Consider the following 24,033-nt stretch of genomic DNA (forward strand, 5'->3'; position numbering starts at 1 on the left):
GGAACTGTTAGGTATATTTACTCTCACCAAAGTGACGCACTGCTCCCAGGACATTAACCCTTCTCCTTAGACATACGCACACACAGATACATAAATACGGTTTCTACATACTGAAGGCGATGTGGATGACATGCTCAGGACAGAATTACGTTTAAAAGTTAATTTCAAACACCTTGCAAGTCCTATTCTTAATTTTAAGCTTTACATAAAACTGTAAGAAGTAAAAATGTGAAAAGTTTGCCACAGCGTCATTAAAATGTATCTTTAAATGGTTAGGTGTTTTAAGTCTGTGCATCTTAAGCTAAAATACATGGTAATTTTCCCATGATAGGCTAATACATTTGTTCAAAGTTACTTTTAGGGTAAAGCTGTTAAGACCTAACACAACCATGTTACAGGCCACAGGCGCCTCTCTTCTCTTTCACTCTGTTGCCCCACCTCACACACTGGCGTTAATGTACTTCTCCAGCCAAAAGCTTGGCAGAGAGCTGCCAGCTGACGCTTCACCTCTGGTTCAACAACACACTGCCTACACTCACTACTGCCTGTAAGAGTGTGTTCAACTGCGTGCGCATCTCTTTGAGTAGGAGCATATAGGGACGGCCTTATACAGTCTGAAAAGAAATTAACTAAGGCTGTAATAGTTCATGTATTTGTGCCGAAACATCGCAAGTATAATGGTCATAGTTTGGTGCATGTAGCTGCATGCAGAATATATTGTATGTAGATTGTTGCAGATAATGCCGAAACAAAGTTCAAAACTGCAACTTCTGCAAAGCTTAGCTGACTGGCTTGTGATTGAGTCACACTTTTGGCAACTGCACATGAAATGGCAGAGCTGGAAGACCCACCTGTGAGTTCTCAGTCAGCTACAACAACGGACAGAGAGTTGTGTATGGTGTGAAAAAAACTAACTGGAGCCCAACTCCTTGTCTCTGCTGCTTTCAAGCAGACTTAAGATCCCTTTCTAGAAGTAGAAAGGTTGCCATTTGGGAAAGTATTGTACATGTTTCTTCTTTTAATTATAAAAAATAGCTATACCATGTGTGACCAACCGTGGGCCAGTGGCCCCACAACTTGCAGTTGGACTGTCACTGTGTGTTTATACGGTCAGTCGGTCAAAGGGTGACTTTGCCACACAGGAGTAAATTAGATGTGGCACATTAATCAAACCGTTTATCTGTCAGGTGTTCGTGTGTGTCAGTAAGAGATAGGTGGCACTTTTGGGAGGTGGTTTCCTGGAATGTGGTACTAGAGCGGGACAGGATGTTAGCAACTGTTATGCACCACAACAACAGATCTGTTTCCTGTGTGTGTGTCCATGCATGTCATTTCTGATACACGCTTAAATCTGGCAAGAATCAAAACCAACTCATGGAATACAGAGAAAGTACTAAGGGGATGGTGAACATTTCATGAATACATAATTACATAGCTGGCTCTGTGTGCTAAGAATTAATAATAATAATAATAATAATAATAATAATAAAAAATACCACCCAGAGATGATTGCTTTAATTGTAACACATGTGGAGGTAAAAGCTTAGGTGGATACTGCTTTAAAGATCAAAAATATTATAAGAATGTAACAGTGCTGCATACCTGTTGCACTTTCAAACAAATGAGCATGCACACAGATCATGTACAACTTAGATGTCCATGTGTCAACAGGTCCTGATGATGAGCCAGGACGTAAATGACAGTAACACACATGGAGCTCAGAGCTGCTGAAAAGATCCACAGAACCAGAAAAACAAGTCCACAACAACAGCTTCAGACTAAAACACCCTGTGTGTGTGTATATTTATGTGTGCGAGTGTGTGTCAGTGCTGACTCAGTGCGTGAATGTTTTTGTAATTCAGCCTTCACAACGCAAACTCTCCTCCATTCTCTCTCTCTCCTGCCCTCTCTCTCTCTCACACTGTCTCCTAGCAACCAGACACTTAAGGCCTAAAAATAACCCCCCAGAAACGAACAGAACAAAAAAATAAAGCATAAACGGCAATTAATCCTTTCAAGCCTGGAACACGGACTCAAATAGACCAGGTATTAGAAAGGGAAGAGCAGAGCTGGAGCGAGCGAGCAAGCAGGAGATGGAGAGACACAGAGAGAAAGGAGTGGGAGGCTGAATCTGCCAGCAACAGGTAGTCGTCAGGAGACAGAGATCTGCGCTACATGACAGTGTGTGTGTGTGTGTGTGTGTGTGTGTGTGTGTGTGTGTGTGTGTGCATAATGTGAGTGTTTGTGAGCGCGTGTGTGCCCACTAGCCTTGGCCGGGAACAAGACAGAACTTTTCCACCCTCTCCAAAAGCAAGGGCTGCTCAAGGCAAACAAGGCTCCAGTGTAAACCAACCCAGCGGTCCCTGCAACAAGCTGGCAACCAGGCCCGTGTTAAACAGAGTCTGAAGAGAGAATAACATGCTGCATGTCAAAAATACTCAGCGAGGCCTCTCTCTTTGACGGAAGGCACTTTTATTGTGATTTTTTTTTTTTTACCCTCCTCTTCCTCCAACATTATGAAATAAACAATGTTATGAAACGACGTAAAAGACAACTGAGTCATGAGCACACTCAGAGGCCTGCTGTCTAGCGTCTGAAGCCGACGCATTCCACAGTGGATTAACGTTTCTAGATGCGTGATGGCAAGTTAGAGACAAAGCAGCAAGACACCTGATCTTTACACCAGACGTCAAGCAGTTCAGGAGGAGTTGTTCTTGTTCTTTTTAAAAATCAGATCAGAGCTGCGTTATGCATTCTTATCTTTCTGTTGTATCTGGTGGTTTCTAGCTTTTTCACTTGAAATTGCATCAGTGTTTCAAAGTCTTGACGTGAAGTAAAACTGTTATCGGGACCCTGATTTTCAAAGGAAATCCTCAGTAGACTACACATTCAGTTTGTACTTGTTTTGTGTCAATACTAGGGCTGCAATAACAACTATGTTCATTTTTCACATTTCCTCATGTTGGTTAAGGATGTCAGATGGAATAAAAGTTTCCTGAAGCCTTATGCCCAGTGCACACTAAAAGATTTTGAAATCTTGAAACTGATATTATAAAAGTCCACAGATATAACAACAGATTTAAACTATTTTGAATATACAAAAACTGTGGATGAAGCCATGGCTGTGGTGACAGAATCTGCATAGCTTACACATTTTGCAACAAGAACTAAAAAATAATAGTTTCATTGTTAGCTTCAAAAGGGGCTCATGCGAGCTATTGCCATCTTCTGTAACCTTGAGGCGGTGACAAAGTCCATTTTTGTTTAACATCCTAAACCCCCCAAAAGACATTAACATTGATATGAAAAATATTAAATCTTACATTTGAGATCCTGTAACTAGAAACGTTTTTTTCCTTCTAATAAATCACTTAAAATTAAACATAAAAATGGTTGCGGATTATTGACTTATTTTTCAGGACTAGTCAAAATTTTGTGTAACACTCTAATCTAATATTTTTGTAATATTATTATTCAGTCAGGAGCTCTCAAAACATTTGATGGGACATTTTCTTGAGCTTTGAAGGCCATCATATGCTCAGTCCATTTTGAAGGCTCACTCTCTCTCTTTGAAAGTATTACAGCCAGCTTTGATTGAAATGCAAACACTTTATGTGGCAGAATTGTGTCTGCAATGCTCAAATTGTCACACCTTCTCAGATGACAGGTGATGCCAACTAGGTGGTAAAACTTCAAGCCATTCGGTATTCAGTGAGTTTGACACGCACGTGTTTTCTCAATTCCAAAAATAGCCTCTCTGTAATCAAGGACCTTGCAAATGGCTTGAGCATTTATTCTCTTGATGGCGATTGGACATTGCCATACAACAGCAGCTGTGATTTAGCCCAGTTCATTCTTACAAATTGTGCATAACTATGCAGCATTATTGACCTAAGCTAAGCTTATTTGTTTGTTACATAAATCTATCTGCTTAGAGGAAAATTGCTAATCAAGTGAACTGGTGACCTACCACTTGTGCAATGCCTGCTGGGTATGGCTAGGTTAACTTAATATAAAGACAGTTTATTTATGAGAGTTTGTGTTCAAGCAATTAAGAGTACTATCAAGAACTATTTTTGGGGATACAAGCATACATGCATTTAAAAAAAGAAAATAATAATAAAGCTCTAATAGTCTGTTAGGGAACTAAGCATGCAACCCATCACAGTCTTTCAATATTTTGCCTTTTCAAACAAACTGTGGAGCAAGAGCAGGCTTATATCGTCTTTAAATCCCTCCCTTACGTTTTTTATAACCGACTGAACATAGTAATACATTCATTGCAGCAACACATGATGTGGCCCTGACTTCTGAATATAATGCAAAATGCCAATGATTTATTTATTTAGACTAAAAAGCATGGCACTCGTTCACTTTCTTTATGTCATTTTGTTCTCCAGTCTGTTAACAGCAAGGTATCTAGCTAAAACATAGCTCTTGAGGATGATGTACTAATGGACCTGTTACATGAAAGCAGAGCGCAGAGACAACTTACTACGTGCTTGATGCTGATGTAAATCGGGAAAAGCTTTGCAGTTGCTTATTATTTCATTACCTGCCTAGGTTACACATTAATGTCGACAGTTCTCTATAATTTATAATGTGCTTCTTATATTTTTTAGATTTTGTTTTGAAAATGTAGGATTAATATAACCCCAACAAAAGAGCTTAAAATGCCATTTGTTTGCATCCAATTTTGTACACAATTAATGCTTCCAGACACATTTAGCCTATGCCACTAGAGCTTTCATTACCTGACTATCATGTGCTACAATAATTGCCTACCTAAAGCTATGTTTAGCCCAAATAATTACCTGCTACTCATCTAAACTATGCATGCATGGAGAAGGCTTTTAATACTTTGTGTTGCAAAAAAAGCTTCTATTCATTTTATTCCACATCCCTATTTAAACTGGAGCTACATTATAAATCCTGAAGACATAACAGGGACAGAAAAAACAAAACATCTTCACACTCATCTTCAATAACTCAAGAGCTCAAATAGGAAGCCTGTGGATGTACTACATGTGTGTGTTTGTGTGTGCCTCTTGTTATGAGATGTATGCTGTTGTTCAGACTAGAGGTGAGAGTGGAATAGGTGACTGGCCCTGGGGAATCATGTTTTTCTCTGGTACGGCTCTGGTGCTGCTAACTGTGCTGATGATGACTTGCATTCACACGGTATTCTAAGTGAGTGGTATGGTACAGACATAGACACGCACACATAGTTATGCAGAGTGTTTTAAGGGAAAGTGGAGGCATCATAAAAGCTGCACAGATTTCTATAAAACAAAAATGTACACCGACAGTGCTTGAATGCAGAAAAACAACAACAAAGTGTCACTTGTTGACCAAGTGAACATGCTCCCATCCAGCACATACACATACACTCCCTTGTAGGCCATGTGATCATCAGGGGAGACTTAAACCTAAGTAAAGTGTGAAGCAGAGGGCTGGTGGCCTGGTATTCTAAACAGGCCCCTGGGTGGTGAGTGAACAGGGGACATCGGCAGCTTGCCAACCAGCACTGTTGTCCTTAACACCTTCCTGCTGCTTGGGGGAGAGCCGCTTTGGAGCTGTGTACAACATCCAGCTTCTGAAGTGCTAATTGATGGATAATTGCAAATGTTAAAGATGGGAAGTTTAACAGCACTATTGCATTACGGCAAGGGTGAGAGAAACAGAATGAAGCTGATAGGTCCGCTTTACTGTTTACAACTGAAATGTAGGGCATTACGGGTCAGACTTTTAACAAAATTGCTGTGTCAATTGAGAATCAGATCAGTTATTTCAAGTCTAATTTTGAGAAATAAAAAACAATTGCTGGTTATTGTTGCCCACTTGGTGCTCACAGCTCACAGCTCTTCATGGGTTCTCCCCCCGTCTTTTTGCATCATGTATAGGGAAGCAGGTTGTAAGCTAGCCACTAATCGGTATGCAAATTATGTACAATGAAGACATCAATATGCAACTGGCTGTATGACTTTTTGACCTAGTGCACAGTTCACTGAAATACTATGAAGAATGTAATAACTGACAAGAGTAAAAAAAAAAAAAAAGACATTGACAATCATGTTAAATTACCTCTGCTTTTCCTTAATACATTGAATTTATTTCACACAGGTCCACACAGCTGCAACACTAAACGCAGTGTTTTACACAGCAATACAAGCCCATTTAAACTGTCAGGCAACGGTAGACTTTGTGCCCTAAGTGGTTCCTGTGCGTCAGCAATGTGTGTGAACAGCACCAAAAATACACACTATTTTACTGAGTCCCATCAAGCTATTCCTTCCTCCACTTCTTGTCTATTTCTCCATCAGTCCCCGGTCCCAACTCCCCTCACTGCTCCTGTTTGTGCGTCCAACCCTATGCGCTTTCCTGCCATTCTTCTATCTCAGCTAATTTTAGATGAAGGAAAAAGCTCTGTCCACATCTGCTAGTCATTCTTTAAGAGGTTTGTGTGTGTGTGTGTGTGTGTGTGTGTGTGTGTGTCTGTGTGTGTGTGTGTGTGTGTGTGTGTGTGTGTGTGTGTGTGTTTGAGATTGAGAGGAGAGAGAAACTGGGAAAAGGTCAAAGGGAGAGAGAAGAAGAAATGAGAAGCAATGGAATGAGTGTTGAAAAGGAAATAAAAGGAAAAGTATAAAAACAACGAGGGTAAAGACAGAGTCACTGTAAGTATCAGAACAACTGTGCATCATGACTCAAATACAATCATTTAGATTTAGAGCGTTTTCACTACATTTACTTGACAGTGGTCAACCACAAGAGCAACAAGCTGCCATCACAAGTAAAGAGAATGCAAAATAAACTAAACATCATAATTTAGCTCAATTTGCCCTGAAAAGCACAGACAAATATGAGGGCAGAGTGCTTGGAAACGGTGCTCTCTTTAATGATCATAAATCATCCAAATGGGAATAATTTGTAGTCTAAAACAAAAGGAAGATGGAGAACACGGAGCCTATGGTTTTGTCTTGCTGGCCACAGGAGAGGTCAAGTAAAGGAATGTGATGCACAAAAATGTTTTTGCAGTGGGATGATAGACATTCCTTTTCCTCAGTTTTTAAATGCTGTTTTAAACATGCAATATGTATTTTTTCCACCACTAGGGGTCTCTTAATTAAAAACAATAACAAAAGAGTTTGGTGAAGTGATGTTGTTGAGTTCAAGTCTTCGTTATTTACTGTTGCTTCTCCCGGTTAGGATTCTTAGAGTGTTCATTGCTTCTAAGGGTTTTTACTGGGAGCTGAATGTTCCCGCAAAGGTCAGCAGTAAAAACACTGAATTAAGAGTTAAAAATCAGTGTTTCATCAATGCTGTTCAGTTGACAAAGAACGTCCTGGAGAGGTCCGCGAAATTTGCTCTGCTTGTCTTTCTGATTACTTGAGATCCAGGTGTTTGTGACTAAAAACCTTCACCTCGTTCAAATATACGGTTTAGTTAAAAATGACCAAGATATAAAAACGTTGTTGGAAGCTTTTGCAATAATGTAAGTACACAATTCAATATATTACATAGATAGAGTCATTTTTAGATAATAAAGTTACAGTTACATATTATACAGTTACCTTTTAAAGATTTCTTCTGGAGTAAAGAAATCAAAACTTACCTTTTCATGATAGAGTTACAAAAATAAGGTGTTTATTTAACTTGGATTACCTTGAAGTGTATTTTGGACAAAAACTGACTACTTGATTTGCCGGAAAAGCTTGGTCCTTGGCCTAGGTAAATGGCTAATTTTCCCAGCACATAAAACCTGCAAGACTGGTGTTTACGGTGGTGAGTCACTGGAATGGCAACAAAACATACGGGCTGATTCAGTGAAGTCAACATTCATCATGTCATGCTGAAAACAGATCGTAAAAATATCAGGTTTATGTCTGTGGAAAGGCTATGCGCTTTAAAACATTGGGCTCAAACACAAAGACTAGTATTGTCTTGACTGTGTGTGGGGTGACATGTTCGACTTTCACCCCGAGTGGACAGAGCAAATCTCAAGAAAAACACACTTTCACACGCACACAGCCATAGACAAACATATGCACAGGCAAATGCACACACACGGGATAATGGCAATCACCACTGTGCACAACAGTGGGCTGTGAGGGGGACACAGAGCGCAGAGCACAGCGTGTTCATGTGTTTGTGTTTATCCTGTCATAAACAGGGACAAGAGACACATGCCGTGTCACCGCCTGTCACCACTTTTTCCTCTTTCCCTACTGTTCTTAACCTTCACTCAGTTTCTCCTTTTTTTCTCTCCATCAACCCCTATTCCTGTGCCCTTGCCTTAGTCTTGCAGCCCCTTCACCTCCTCATTGCTTCCTCCTCCTCTTAATGCTCACCCCACTTGGTCAGCTTGTTAAGCATGTCTCCTAAAGCTGATTAAGTATTGTTGATCAGCCTTACGTAACATTCACCTCGCACAGACGTCGCTGCCAGCCAGCCAGCATACGGTCTTTGTGCTTCTGTGCGTGTGTGTGTGTATGAGAGTAATCAGAGAAGGAAAATTTGCTTCAATGAACACTGCCCTGCATGGAGTATTTGCAGTTGCACAGACACACACACACGCACATGAGCCTGTGTGCATGCATTACGGTAACACTATGTCTTCTTGGATTGGAGCCAAGTCAGCGCATGGCCTCACTGACATGAGCACATTTGGCCAGAATTGTGGAATGTGCACATCATCATTGCCTCCCAAGGTGTGTGTAAATGTGTGTGTGTGTGTGTGCTCTCACTGCAGGCTGTGTAGATAATCACTGCTTATCCCCCAGTAAGCATGGAGCTGCCAAAAGAGACCACGCACCTTCAACACTGCAGCAGGGGGCAGGACACACACCCCAGCACACACACTTAACATGACAGACTGAAGGCATAAATTATTAAAAAAACAAAAACATTTTTACAACCACAACAATACACACGCTTTAACACTGTGTTGGTGGTGCCTGTAAACAAAGCCCTGCTCCAGATCTCATTAATTGGTGAAGTGATTGAGTTAACGAGGCATTGCACAGAGGCAGGTTAGAAAGGTCGACTCGCCCAGCTCCTCTTCTCTCCTCTCCTGCTTTGCTCTTGCGCTCTGCCTCGTGGGAAAGATTAGAATCCTCAGCTGGAGCAAATAAAGCTGGACGTTATGCAAGAGCCCGGGAGAGGGAGGAAGAGGAAGAGAGAGAGAGAGAGGGAGAGATAGAGAGAGAGAGAGAAAGGCTGATGATGATGTAACTTGAGAGAAGAGCAAAATACTGAAATGAAGAACAAGGAAGAAAGAGAAGACGAGCTACAGAGGTGTGTGACAGGAGGCCTTGTTTACAAACTCAGCTGCTGTATGCACCTTACTGTACGATATGGTGCCATTCATCCATCTGAACAATAGTAGCCAATCTAATCAACGAGGCAATGAGCTCAGCAGTAAACACACAGCTGCCCCACACTGACAGAGACCAGCTCTTTCGCATCCTTTGACACAGCCACAACCAACAGCAGCCGACTCAATTTAAGGTAAATCTCAGGGTTTTATTTGGTTTCATTATGGCCTCCCTGAGCCACAACCGGACAATGTTCCTGATTCTAGCTACTATGTGGTTCTGATGGTCTGCTAGACCCAGAGAGGCAGACAGTGGTGGAGAGTGGAATGCAAGTAGCTCTAAATAGAGTGCAACCATAATGTTCGACTATAAAATGGACTGTATGGCCTGAATGCTCACTGAAGTGCTTCATATGTACATGGTAACAGATATATTGACTCATAGGGGCTATCATTTTTCACTCAGAAATCATTCAAAAATAGGAAAATATTAATATTGATTAGTAATGATCTGACCAGTGTGACGGTCCAACTGGCCTTGCAGAGTGAGTGGTGTTTGTGAAATGCACTATCACTCTGATCTACTGCCCTGTTGTCCTAGTAAACTCAGCATTTGTTGTCCTCTTTCTCAACAGACTGGAATTAACTATCAAGCCGTACTGAAGAGACAATCATGACACCAAACCATCTGACTTTAAGTCTTGTGTGGGAGCAATTTGGATTTGACACAACAGATGGAAAAATTCTGGATGAATGTTAGGTCGGTTAAAAATTAAATTAAAATTAAAAGAAAATTTCACAATGTAGCTTAGTCTAAAATGTGTTGAAATTTATTTTTGGGCTAAAAGTATTAATTTGGATAAATAATCACCAACTAATTTGGTAACCGCTTAATTTTTTCAGTTACTTTTCCAGTGAAAATTCTTTTAAAAAACGAAACTGTCACTTTCTGTTTGTTATGCACAATATTTAAACTTGGCCCTTCCTCTACAGCTCAATGAAAGTGAAATAAAATTCCCAACAAAATGTCATACCTTCACAAAGCATGAACAACTCAACTTAACAATGCTGCAGCACTATATTTTTCACATGTTTATTATATTGAATGCTACTTTTTTTAATTTAGCATTTTTAATGAAATAACATGCTGGCAAATCGTGCATATCAAGTACAAAACATAAAAAAACAGGTGTCAGGAGACAGAAAGAGAAAACGTCAAGAAGGAAGGAAGTGAAAAAAGACAGAAATGAATGAGCGAAGGGGAAGGAAGGAAGTTCACAGAGATAAAACACTGACTGGCAGAGAGAGACAGAGAGAGCAATGAACTTTCTCCCCGCTGTCAGTATACTGCTTGGATGCTGTTATGTAAGAGCTGAGTGTACACACACCCATTACCTCCGCTTGGTGGAACTCATAACATGAGGCATTTGTGCGAGTGTGTGTGTGTGTGTGTGTGTGTGTGTGTGTGTGTGTGTGTGTGTCGTGTTTGTGTGGGTGGGTACGTGGGTACATGTGTTTGAACATACAATGGTGATACATCTCAATTACATTTCACACACAAAGACACATGCAGACAGTGTACATACAAACTATTGTCCTGATTCAAAAGGGGCTCAGATCATCCGTCCAAGGTGTAAGGTATCGCGGGGGTTCCCCATGAAGTGACAGCTGCACTGGCTTACAGTTACACCTCCACAATACCAGTTTGATGTCACACACCACACACACATACACACTCCTGCATACAACACAGTGCATTCACATACACTCTTAAAGATTACAGTGTAATTAGATTAGATAAGAAATACTTCAATTATTGTAAATTTCAAATCTAAATTGTGTTATCTTAGTTAAATTATGGCAAAAGCTGAGCCTCTGAGATCACTGCACCCTGCAACTAATGTCTGTTTGAGTTTTAATTGGATAACAGTTGTGGAAATTAAATAATCTCTATCGATGTGAACAAAAGGCATCAACAATGTCCCTGCATTTAGCTTTCCTTTATTTTGGATTACTTATTTTGCATTATACGGATGAAATAAACCATAATTTGGTTATGCAAACCATGTAAACAGTTAAAGACAAATTATTACCATTATGCTAAAAACACACCATGTGGTTCAAAGTGTGGTTTACTGCAGTAATTACAAATTCTCTGCCGCCGGGAGGCATGCTTCATGTGTTTCACTTAGGGAGAATTTTTTTTTTTTTTAAACATATGTCGACATGTATCAGAACTGTGGATATTCTTTTAACCGCAATTCTATAAACACTGCATGCCAATTTGCCAGTGTGTTTTCGGTGTTCTTATATGTTTTGAGTAAATATGGTGACCTGTATTTCGTATTTCGAGGGCAAATACATACCTCAGAAATTGGCAATGGACTGAGCAGTGGATTTTTTGGGGCAATTTAAAGTTCACACTTCTGCCAAGGTGTCAATCATCGGGCTATAAAATGTCCTCAAAGACACCTGCCACCAACAAGCTGAGTGAAAAAGGCGGCACTGGGCTTCTTTCAGCAATATGACTGCATATTGTTGCTGCTATGTCTGTAATCTGATCATGAAATGATCAGTGCATGATGGTGGCAAATAAATTGTGACTTATTGCCCAACCCTCAATTACACAGAAATAAATTTACACACTCGCACTGCTGACATGAATGAGTCACATACATACACACACACACACACACACACACACACACATCCCACGTTCCCACACACACCTCTGCACTCTGCCTCCTCTCACAACTAACCTAAGGGAGAGAGTGTACCTTTGCACAGAACCCGGCTAATACTTGGGCCAGACGAACACAATAACCCTACTAACACAACACCCACACACAAACAGTGAGGAAACTAGCTGGGGGCCAGCTGGAGAGAGAGCTGTGTGCGAGAGTGTGTGTGTGATGTTGGATGCACGTGTGTGAGAGTGACTACAAAGACCCTACTGTATATTAGTGTGTATGGGCAAAAGTTAATTACTAATATTATGGTTACAATACTTCTTTTTAATTTTATGCACTCTTTCTGTAGCCTGCAGTCAAGAGCGTAATCATTTGACCAACATCTTTTGGCAGGCAAAACATGATGCACTTAGGACTTGTTTCCAAGGTAACATGTATACAAAGTTAATAATGTTTTCCACAGATGCATATGTTGGGAGTAATAAACTACACACCGTGTTGCAGAAATTATGCTATTAATATATGTTTGACTACATCCATTATTGATTCCTTTATGCTGCCACCTCTTTAAATAAAGTGTTTTCAGATGCCTTTGTGTACTATTATTGATATGATGTGCACTGTATCCGATAAAATTACATCATCATCATCTAGATTGTCTTTTAATCAGTGATATGTAGCAACTTGCTTAAATTTCTTTCAGACTGGATATAAAGGCTCCCTGTTCTACATTTAATAGCCTCTTACCGACCCCTATAACCAAGTTTGTCCATTTCCTCTCCTCCATCATACTTCTGGTTGTCCCTATTTAGCTTGTCGCCCCCCCTTCCCTTCCCTTCCCTTCATGCTTTGTAAATCCCTCTACTGCCCTTGATCCATTCTTCCCTGCTTTCCTTTTCCCCTCTCACCCTGTGACTGGTCAGGGGATCTAGCTCACTGTTCTCTTCATCAAAAGCTTTAATCCCCTAAAACAACAATCACTGTGTGTGCGTATGTACAGTAGGCCTATATGTGTGTGCGCCCACCCGCATGCAACTGCCTGGTTGTTACGTAATTTCACTGGGCCACATCTGATGCTAAAAATGGACATGGATAAAACTATTGTGACCGAGGGCAGGGCTACTGTACAGAGGCACACACACATACATGTAGACACAGACAGCGGGGGCCGGGCAAGCTGCTCAACCCTAATGTCAACAACCAGGGATGCACATTGAAAACTTTTTAAGATACAAAGCTACCAATCAAAGCATGGTCTGAACAGTCTACACAGTTGAATGTGTAGCTTATGTTAACAAAAAATTGGTGGATCAATTTTGAAAGTGATATTGTTGTAAAGGAGGGAGAAAGCAACCACAGTGAACTGTAACACAAATATTTCAAGTGTGATACTTGTCCAGCATGAATAATTTACTTCAACTTCAGCAAAAAAAACCAACATCACAACTATTTAAATAAGAAAAATGTACCAATTTAATGATCTGTCTTTGTCAAAACACCCAATGTTAGGTGACTTGGATGACAAGGCAAAAAATATTTAAAACTAAAATGACACCGTGTAATTTCTGGAGTAGTGAAGTTGTTCTTTGTTGTATTCATTAACCAAAAGTCGTTATGTGGTAATAACATGGACGCAACCAAGAATATGTGTTGAAAATGCAAAGGACAAATTCACTGCTTGCTATTTCTGTGTGTGTGTGTGTGTGTGTGTGTGTGTGTGTGTGTGTGTAAAACTGGATCTTAATCTTAATCTTAACCAACATGGTGATGGCCTTTTAAACAACTTTCCAAGTGCGCATTTCATTTTCAAGGGGGGTTGATGTTAATTTTCCCACTCAGGAACTAATTTGTCCGATTACTCCTGTACCGCTTGAATGCAGGACAAGCGCCGCATATTAAAAGATATTTGGATCCGCTTCAAAATGTAAAGAGTTCTTTCTTGGTCCATGCTTCAGCTTTCCACCAAGTTTCATGAAACTCCGGCCCGTAGTTTTACCACAATCCGGCTGACAGACAGACAAACCGAGCTGAAAACATTGGGTCACGTTTGGGTCAAGGCACTAAAAGAGTAAGGAATCGTATAGCCCATAGTACGACTGGCTGGCAAAGTCACTTATAGACAATCTTTTAAGGAAATATGCAGTGAGAGGAGTGTGTTTCCAGCTGTGTGTGTGCATGGAGGAGGGTATGCTATATGATGTGCAGTGCTGATGGCCGGCATTGTCATTAAAGTTTAATCACTCTGCTTTCCTATAAATACCTTTCCAATGATCCAATACATTATTCAGTTTCTCTAAGGCCAGCTCACACACACACAGCCAGAAAAAAAACACACAGACACACACCTGGAGAGCAAAGAAAAAAGCCTCTTCCCTGGAGGAAGGAAGTCTTAAGAACATTTAAGAGGACGATGGCCAGTGGGCAAAAATAGAGTCAGATGTTTGTCCTGCTGCGAGTGCAATCCACCGCACTTTATTCTGCCTATGACCACACATCTTGGAAGGAGCCCAGGGCTGTGTGTGTGCGTGTGTGTGTGCATAGACATATGTTCAAACTGCTACATGCACTGAGGCCAAACTTGCACTTGATAGCAGCGTGTGGTCTAGTCTGACTTTCCGCTCATATGTTGAGTTTTCGGGTCAACTCAGAGGAAGTTAACACCGGCCACCACCTATTACTGATACATTTCGACAGTGACTGACAGCTTTCTATACTCTTTGAGCCATGTTAGCAGACAACAACGCTGTTTCTGGTCATCAAGTCATGCTGGCTGGTAAATCAGGGTGTCCAGTGAAAGAAAGAGAGACAGGGTAGGGTGACATGAAGCGGGAGAGAGGGGGAGAGAGGAGGAAAGAGGAGGAGGAGGCTAATGGAAGAGGAGCTGCCACTGGGGTATTAGTGCATGGATTGGTGACACAGAAATGATAGTGAGAGGGAGGAGAGGATGGTGGGATGGGAGGGTCAATCGATGCTTAAAAAAGGTTTCACTCCCCTACAGGGACATGTGCATCTGTGTGTGCACAAACACACAACAGCCTGTTCCAAATGAAAACACTATTTCCCTCTCCTACACACACACACACACTCCATCTGGCTCAAAAGTCAGAAGTCTAGCGAAAGAACAGCATTCAGCAGCGGGCCTGTGATTCCAGAAAGAGGTAGATTAGCAATCACTTGGTCTAATTTAGGCTGAGACCGTGGGTTTGTGTTTCCAAATCTTGAGTATAAAAGACAATGCTTACCGTATTGGGTTGTCCAGAAGGATGAAATTAGATCAAGCAGCCGCAGCTGATAAAAGGCAGAGGATGTCCTGTTATCTCTTTCCCTTACACACACACACACAGACAGTTTGCTGCTGCTTACCCTGCTGGACAGAGTGCTATTTGGCTTGCAGTTATTTGGCGTCTGAATGCACACACCTGCAAACAGTCCAGCTGTTATTTTGCACTATATCATCAGAGCTGGCTTTCTTGCTATTAAGGTGGTATTAACCAAAAAAGTGTTAAAGTTTACAATGCCTAAAGGTACACAGAATCAAACATTTTATTTACAACCGCCTGGGACAGTTTGTTCCCACATAAACACACTTTTTACCCCTGACAAGACATTCCTTTCTAAAGCCCTGCCTTTCAAATGCACATAACTTTCTCACTCACATACATAAGCTGTGATGAGTTGGCTCAAAGTTCAAAACGAGCTCTGACGTACAAAGGAGAACAGGTCTGAACACGGAGGGAGAGAGAGAGAAGCCCAGCAAAGACAGAGACAGAAAGCGAGGCCAGCACAGTGAAAGACAGACAGGCAGAGGAAGAGGAAAGACTGGTTGAAAAGAAAACTCCAAACGTGATTTTGCATTCCTTACATGGGGTGGAGGGAAGGAGAGAGAGGTGGAGAAAAAAGAGGGAGGAATGGGGGAAGGGAGAGAGGGGAGAAGAGGAGGAGGGTGACAAGAGAGAAAGTTTAACTTGGCGCCAGACAGCATTTCAATACCCGACAGCCAAACACACACACACACTCCCACAAAATATCGACACTATGCAAGTGGCACAGGAGTCCTTTTGGTGACTTCCCATCGTCTGAAATTAGATTAGATTTTTGCCCTCCACCCCCGCTCCCTGGGTCCAGCACAGAGGCAGATTCCCAGATAAAAATAGCCGGAGGAACTATTCAAACACTGCTGCCTTTCTGCAGGGAGTGTCTGCTGACTGCACTGGACTTAAGGGGTTAGAGAGGGGTTAGGAGCTCCACTCACCACCTCCCTGAACCAGAGGGCCTGGGACAGCGGGGTAGCCCAGTCTCTATCACACTTATACACTTACAGACACATACTAGCACTAATCAAGCTCAAACTACTGTGAATAAGTTGTAATTTCTGTTTTAAAAAGAGAACATGACATGCCCTCTTTTTGGACTGCTCTTGACATTACAAAGTTGCAAATATTTTGCATTATTGATATAGATAGATTTTTTTAAGCTGCAACCCAAGTGCAGACTAACACTTGGATATACTTTAGGCTGTGGGCAGAGCAATCAATGGGAATGCTTTTGAAACTGCTATGTGGACTAATGTAATATCTAAATTGCAGGAAAATGCAATTAAAATTTGGTTCAAAATACCATTGTGAACTAAATATTGCGGTGCTTCAAAAATGTTCCACTCTACCGATTTAAGAAAAAAAAATCTGTACAGATTCCCACCCACGATCATTAAAAGATAGGTTTCCCTGCTTTATTGTCTATTTTTCTAGAATACACAGAGGGCGTATGAAAGTTCAAAAAGTTTCAAAGCCATGTCAGTGAGGCTAATTTCAATTCACAGTACATGGAGCGTACATTAGCTGCCACACTGTGTGCTGATCCCGACTGTAAAGATGCCCTCAGCATGACCAGTATTATTGGGGTTAATCTAAGAAGATTAGAAGTATACATTACAACAACACGCGGGCCGAGCACTACCATTGGCAAAAACGGCCACTGTTAGGTACAGCAGCATCAGCAGAGGATTATGCGTGTGTGTGTGTGTGTGTGTGAGACCAGCTAGGCCAGACCAAGTGATTGTGGTGTGGTTTAGAGGTGGTGCAATGTGGAATGGGGTAAAGGAAGCTTCATGACTGACTGACTGACTGACTGACTGACTGACTAAGTGCTGACAGTGAGCTGAGGTGACACTCCAGGCTCTAACCTAAAGGACAGGTCATTATGTTTTGAGACTCCAAAATAAAACCTCTCATCTGGAAGGATCAGAGGAATAGAGTTACCTGATATTCACGTGTGTGTGTGTGTGTGTGCGTGTGTACATGCATGTCATCAGACTCAGAACAGTTTCAATGGCGCCGCCGTCACCAAGAAGAGTACACCCACGTGAAGCGCCATACACACTTTGTTCACAAGTAATACCTTTACACAGCTGCCCACCCAGAAAACCCTGTCTCCTTCATATTGCACACTTGATATTCTTTTACAATAACATGCCATTCTGCGCCTCACTCTGAGTCACCTCTACAACAATGCAGCTCTGTAAACTCCCCATATTACATTACAATACACATGCATGCGCAAACACAAACAGCTGCTGAACAGCGCAGGTCAATCCATGCACACCAACACACCCTACTGCATTCCCAGCATGAATTTTGATACCCATTTGAAAAAAGACCCTCTGTGTGTGTGCATGGTGGAGTGTGTGTGTTAATTTCAAATGCTACTTCAGATCTCATAAAATAATATGCATTATTTTGGATGCATTCAGTTTTATTGTCATTGTCCTAAAAATGTGTTTGTATACGAATGCATGCATGCCTTTGCAAGTCATCAAGTGTGTTCAAGAAAGTCAGCCGAGATAGTAACTGTTGTGTTTTCCCCTCATGTGTAATGCAACACAGCCGGCAACTATTAACCTTCTAAGCAGGAATGTGGGAGGTCCAAGAATTCCAATAAAAAGCAGCAGTGTGAGCGTGTGTGTGTTATCTGCGTGTGCGTATTCACACATGTTCATCAAAATGTTAAAGTTATCCGTCAACAGTCCTTCCCATCCAGACATGCAGACCCATCCCAGACCAATAACCAATACAGTCAATATGGGGTCATGTTGCGGCCACAGCCAATGGCATCACATTAAAACTAGGCTTGACTCACATCACAGACATACACATATGGCCTCAGGACATATTTACTTCTGCTGCAGTTATAAGCGTAGAAAGTGAATTTTAAATGGCACTCTTTAGCATTGAACCTCACAACTATGCAGCTGATCAAATAGGTCTAAAAGGCTGATAATCTATAGGAGTCAATGCCTAGATCTGAGGTTAATGTGTGGGTCCCTCGGGCAACGGGGGCCAACAGGCTTCAGCAGTGCTGGACAGCCGTCAGAAGCACTAGGGCCGCCAAGGGTAATGCTGGCTTGTTGGCTGTGGTCTCTCTGGTCTCCCTGGTCAAGGGCGGCACAGGACTAATGGTGGGGAGGTCCATTAGTGTCGACTGGCTGAGCACATTGTTCCCTTTGGTCACATTCCTGGCTAAATACAGACATTTCCACAACTGAAGGCCCCCTCTACCAGAAGTCATTTGTCAACTTAGCGTCACAGACGACCATATCAAAACTTTTATGAAGAACTGTTGTGACAAGGAAAAGTGGGCCATGCTGCCTCTGCGCTGGGAACGCTCAGTCTGTCTGTTAGAAAATCAATCTCTATAATATTGAGCGTAAAATTCAATGTTTCATTGAACTTAAAATACTACATTAAATAAATATCCTAACAAGTGTTAGCACAGTGTAGATTTAAAGCTACAAAGTGCTGCACAGAATTTAAACCCATAATTTTGTCAGCAATGTATTCCGGCTTAATAGCTTTAGCAGTATTCCTAACAGCTGATATGTTCACAGCAGCAATCAAAGTTGATTCTTGGCGCCTAACTCAATTTGCCGGCTTTTTCAGATAGAAGATAACCAGTTTTGTGCTTCAGGCTTACAGCATGTTGTCTGAGCCTGATCACAGCAGGGCACTGTCCCATAAACCAGGCTGTAAAACTGTATTGGGATAATGGGAGGTAGTGGTTTTGCTGTGGTCAGCACTGCAAGGGAGTTTTCACAGATAAGGCTAATCGCTGTGCTTATCATCACAGTGGTTGTGTGTTGAGATTGAAAAGCATATGCTCGAAATCGCACACATAAACCCACACAGGGAAAAGGTGAAATGTTCCCTCTCAGTTTCCTTGCTCACAAGCTACCCTTTTGTCTCCTGTCCTGCCACATCATAAGGCATGACTGTGTGTGCGAGTGTGTATCTAGAATAAATGGCATAAAATGGCTCCACAACACGTCAATCACTCTGGGAAACCAGTCCAAAATAATCATCATTAAACTACGTAGTTGAACGACTGATAAAAATTAGACTAGGATGTCCACATTTACCTCACTACTTCTTTCACTCTCTCTCTCTCTCTCTCTCACACACACACACACACACATGCGTTTCACATGCATACAGAAGTGCGGTCTCTTCACTTGTCAAAAGCACCACCAAACTATGAGCTACTCCGCACCATTATGAGTACAATGAGAGGTCCCTGGCCCCACAAGTCCACACACAATCAGCCCCAAGGCCTGCCCCACTCCCACCATTGTCCCATACTCCACACACACATACACACAATGGCCACTCCAGAGCCAGGGGTCCCACTATGCAATTCCATCACACAAAGACACACACCAGTCCTTATCCCGTCAGAGAGGGAGAGAAAAGAATGACAGAGGTGGCAGAAGAAAAATTGTAACCCTTGGGGAGAAGGATAGAAGAAAATGAGTGAAACCCAAAGTGCAAAGTGTGTGTGGCAGGAGTGTAGATAACATATTAGGGAGGGAGAAACATACAGTAGGCACATATTATTGTGTGTCCTTATCACTCAAGCTTAATCAATTATTAGCACAGCCTTAAAGCAAGACAAAAATGTGGATATGACTGTGTAAGTGTAAACAAGATACAACATACCACCAACTCCCTGTCTGCTGCTGACTAATGCAAGCTGTAGAATACTATGCCTCTAACCAATCCCTCAAACTACATCAAACACAAACAAAGACCCAGTAAACAACAGTGATAAGATAAAATTAAATCAGATTCTCTACAACGCTTGCAAAACCAACGCTGATCTGCCGGCATCAACAGATGCAGCTTTAGCCGCAACATTTCCTGCTTCATCATATCAGTTCTCTATCTCAGCAGAAATCCTATCATCCATTCACACTAATGAAGTGAAGTGAAAACAGGAGTGCGAGGGGAAGTGTCCGATGATGGAGAGAAAGGAGGTAAGCTCCACACAGAGGCAGCGTACCGTATGGGACATAATCCGACATCAACAAACATCCCAAGAAGGGATGATTACATTCTTTATCCTACATATGCGGGCACTGTTACATCCTTCTGCATTCAAGACATGTGTTCACTCTTTATGGGACCTGCACAAGTTAAGGGTTAAAACTTGCAACCTGATTACAAACGCAGGAGATCAGACAGATCAGGGCAGCACAACAGATTAAACAGTTCTATAATTCAACTATTTAGAGGTGCAATAAGATCAGATTTGTTGTGCAATGTTTGAACTGCAATGTTTACAAAATAGTGCTGAAAGGATTAATCAATTAGTTATTAAACAGGGAATTCATCAAATTTATTTTGATTACTGACTGCTTTGCTTTTCTACATTTTATATAATTAAAGTTGAAATGATATATACATGTATTAGCTGATTTTTGATAACAACTGGAATTAATTTTAAAGTAAGTAGAGTAATTTTTCAAGCAAAAAAAGAAGGAACACAACTCATAGCTGGTTTGAGCTTCTTAAATGTGAAAATTTGCTGTTTTTGATTGTCTTTGGGTTTGAGATCACCTTGGGGGGTAAATTAATTTGTGACAGGGATTGTAACTATTTTCTGACTTTAATACAACAAACAGTTAATCAAGAAAGTAATTGAAATTGTTTGTTGCAGCCCTAATTATTATTAATTGAGCCAAAATAAATTAATCAAAAAGAAAGAAAAAAATAATCAAAATAAAAGTTACACAATAAAGTCAAATGGTAAAAAAGCATAGTTGGATGGCAGCACACACTTTTCACCAACCACACTGGAGTGGGTCAAGTCAATGTTCTTTCCCTTTACTCAATAAATGACAAACACAACCAACATACTACACAAACACACACCAACCACATACATCAGACCCGTAACTTAAGCACAATCAATTTTTAGTACCTTCCCAGAAGGGCTTAAGCTATCGGCTGCCACACAAACACTGAGTTTCTTGTAATAAAGGGCTACTTGTGGTGGGATGTGGTGTGATGTCATGGCAGCCTCCTCGGGGCTGCTGCGAGGAGTGGGTGTGTGTGTGCAGGAATGTGGAGGGTTGAGGGGCTGAGGCTGGGTGCAGCGGGAGTCAGGAGGGGACAGGGTGGGGGAAGGGAGGGGAACGTCCCAAGTGGAAAAGGGTCCCACACAGTTTGTCAGTCACTCACACGGCCCTGTGCCAAATGCTTACCAGTACCTACTTAGGAAGTCATCACATTGTTCCCTCAGGAAAAACAACTTATTAAGTATGCATATTTTCTTTTACACAGAGGGCCATAGGCAATGAATGTTTGTTATAAACTTTCAGATGTTATCCCCTTGGTCTCTTGTGCTAACTATGATTTGATACAAATCAAAATCATGTAGTTTTGTTACGAGAAAAAAAAGGGTCATGTTAGGAGTTTATTACTGACACTCAGAAATAATAAACTGAATAGCTGGCACAATTTGTTGTACTTCCACTTCCTCATTTCTAAAGAAAAATGCTTGGCTTCAAGAAAAGGGAGCAAGAACAAACTTATGCAAGCATTTCAGGAATTAAGAAGCAGACACAGACCTCAGCTGACTACTGGAAACCCCCGCTGCTCTCACTTCAATATGCTGACAGCCCAAGTACCTGACATATGTGTGCTGTTTGCTGGTTTAATACCAGTTTGCTCAGTGTATACCTGTCTAGATCCATCACCTCAGCACCACCACCAGGAGGAGAAGAGTCTTAAAGTGACTTATCAACACGTCCACATCTCTCTCTCTTTCTCGCTCATTCAGTGCAGAAACACACTCACGCGGTGTTTCTAGGATTTTTTAGTCTGATCTCTGAAAGGTGGTGAATGGTGAAATTATGTTGTCAGGGTGACACAGAGAGAGGATGTCGCTGTAACAACTGTACAGTAGTTTAACCACTTCCTCTTGAACCGGAGTACAGTACTAAACCTGCACCAGATTTCAGTATCTTATCTAGCTAAACCACGGACTATTGCACTGATCCTAAGCGCAACTAAAATCAACAGGTTTTTTGATTGGAAGCGGATGTCGATAACTATCCGGCTTGTTCATTAATCAGATATATAACAGTTACTAATTGTTAGCTTTTAACGACAGCGGCTACGGCAAGTAAACAAGAAAGACAATGGTGGGTAGAAATTCATAGCAGGAGTCACGTAAACTTACCATTATCTCCAGGTGTTTTCATGTTTAGCTTGAGCTGGACAGCAAAGTTTGCTAAACAGGATGAATCCCACAAAGTTGCTTGTGGAAAGAAAAGTCAGTCTCTCGGCCTCTTCTCCCCCCCCTCTCTCTCTAGTTCCCAATCTGGAAAACTAGGTGAAGATACACGGCAAACTTTTGTAGCTGCTGCTTCAGCGGCTCTCTCGCTCCTTTCCGAGCCGCCGCGCTCTCTCAGTCCGCTCCCCTCCTCCGGTTCTCTGCCAACCGAGCAAACCGACCAAAAGGCTCGCTTTCCACCGAGCCGAGCGGTCAAGTCCTCGCTGCTGCTCCTCGGTTCTCGTCCCGCAACTTGCAGCGCTGAAATCTCTCCCAAGTTGCGGCGGAAAACGACCAGCCGTCCCGACTCGAGCCAAGCCGAAAAAGCGTTTCTCTCTTTAACAAGTTGTTTGGCTAACTGTCCGGTAGCTGTTTACTCCGTCTCCACCGCATCTTCGTCGCTGTTTGACATCTCTCCGCCGCAAAGCTTTGTTCTTTGACAGAAATTAACGTTGTAGAGGAACCTCTCTTTCTTTACAGACTTTTTTAAGTGCTCCACTCTCTCACACCATTCAGTGCTACTCTCTCCTCCCCCCGTGCGTCTCTCCGTCCTCGGGGTGTCGTGTTTCGCTCGCTCTCTTCTGCGCGAGGCCCGCCCACACTGACGGGAGCGGAGGGAGGAGGGGGGGGGCTAACGTGGCGAGTCACGCCCACTCACCACGAGCCGGGGCCCGGGCTGGCGTCACTGCAGCACGCGGCGTTGCCTTGGAGACCGACACAGCGCGCGGCCGTGGTGACATCACATCCGAGTCCTACGTTTGAGAGAGGCGCGAGAGCGGCTCAGCTCACGGTGTCTATGTACGTCAATCAGGGGTTACGGCTCTAATTAAGCCCCTTCAAATCAAGATAATTACACTTATTAAACTGGAAATTTAAATATGAAAGCGTCAGTTAGTGATTAACACCGAAAACAGGAAATTTAACCGTCTGGAGTCCATCTATTTCGCATGTTGTATTTACAGTAATAACTTTATTTAAATATCACATGTAGACAAGCTAAGGAAGCTAAAAGTGCAATCATGTGGGGCTTTCACACAGTGTGACATTTATGTTTCTAGACCATTTTTAAAAAATGGCATTTTCCTTTCTACAATGAATTACTATTTTTTAATTTACATGCATAATGAATGTTTTATAGTTTTGTGATTTGTTATTTTTTAAGCTGTTTTAGTATGTATAAATAGTAAAACAAATTGTTACATTTCCATAGAAACCTGTGTCTTTTGTTTGTATGTTGGGTTCCTGTCAGCTTTATACTTTTAATTAAAAAAAGAAGAAGAAAAATCTGACTGATAGCCAAGTTTGTGTTGAGAAAAAGGAGCCATGCGTGTGATGTAAGGACAGACTGAAAGATGCTGAACAGAAATTAATGCATAGGAAAGTGACAAATTTGAACCAAAATCTCTTGGACTTCAGAGGTTT

At 41.8% G+C, this 24,033-nt stretch overlaps 1 protein-coding gene across 1 annotated transcript in view; it reads right to left on the reverse strand.

Moving 5' to 3' along the window:
• Positions 1-23,132, reverse strand: part of erfl3 (Ets2 repressor factor like 3) — a 50,883-nt gene extending 27,751 nt beyond the window's left edge. Inside the window, exon 1 of the mRNA XM_059339481.1 lies at positions 22,519-23,132. Coding sequence (XP_059195464.1) covers positions 22,519-22,540 — 22 coding nt within the window. The 5' untranslated portion in view covers positions 22,541-23,132. The remainder of the gene's footprint in view (positions 1-22,518) is intronic.
• Between the last annotated feature and the right edge of the window lie 901 nt (positions 23,133-24,033).

The sequence above is a fragment of the Centropristis striata genome, chromosome 8 (genome assembly GCF_030273125.1).
Source record: "Centropristis striata isolate RG_2023a ecotype Rhode Island chromosome 8, C.striata_1.0, whole genome shotgun sequence".
Taxonomy (NCBI): domain Eukaryota; kingdom Metazoa; phylum Chordata; class Actinopteri; order Perciformes; family Serranidae; genus Centropristis; species Centropristis striata.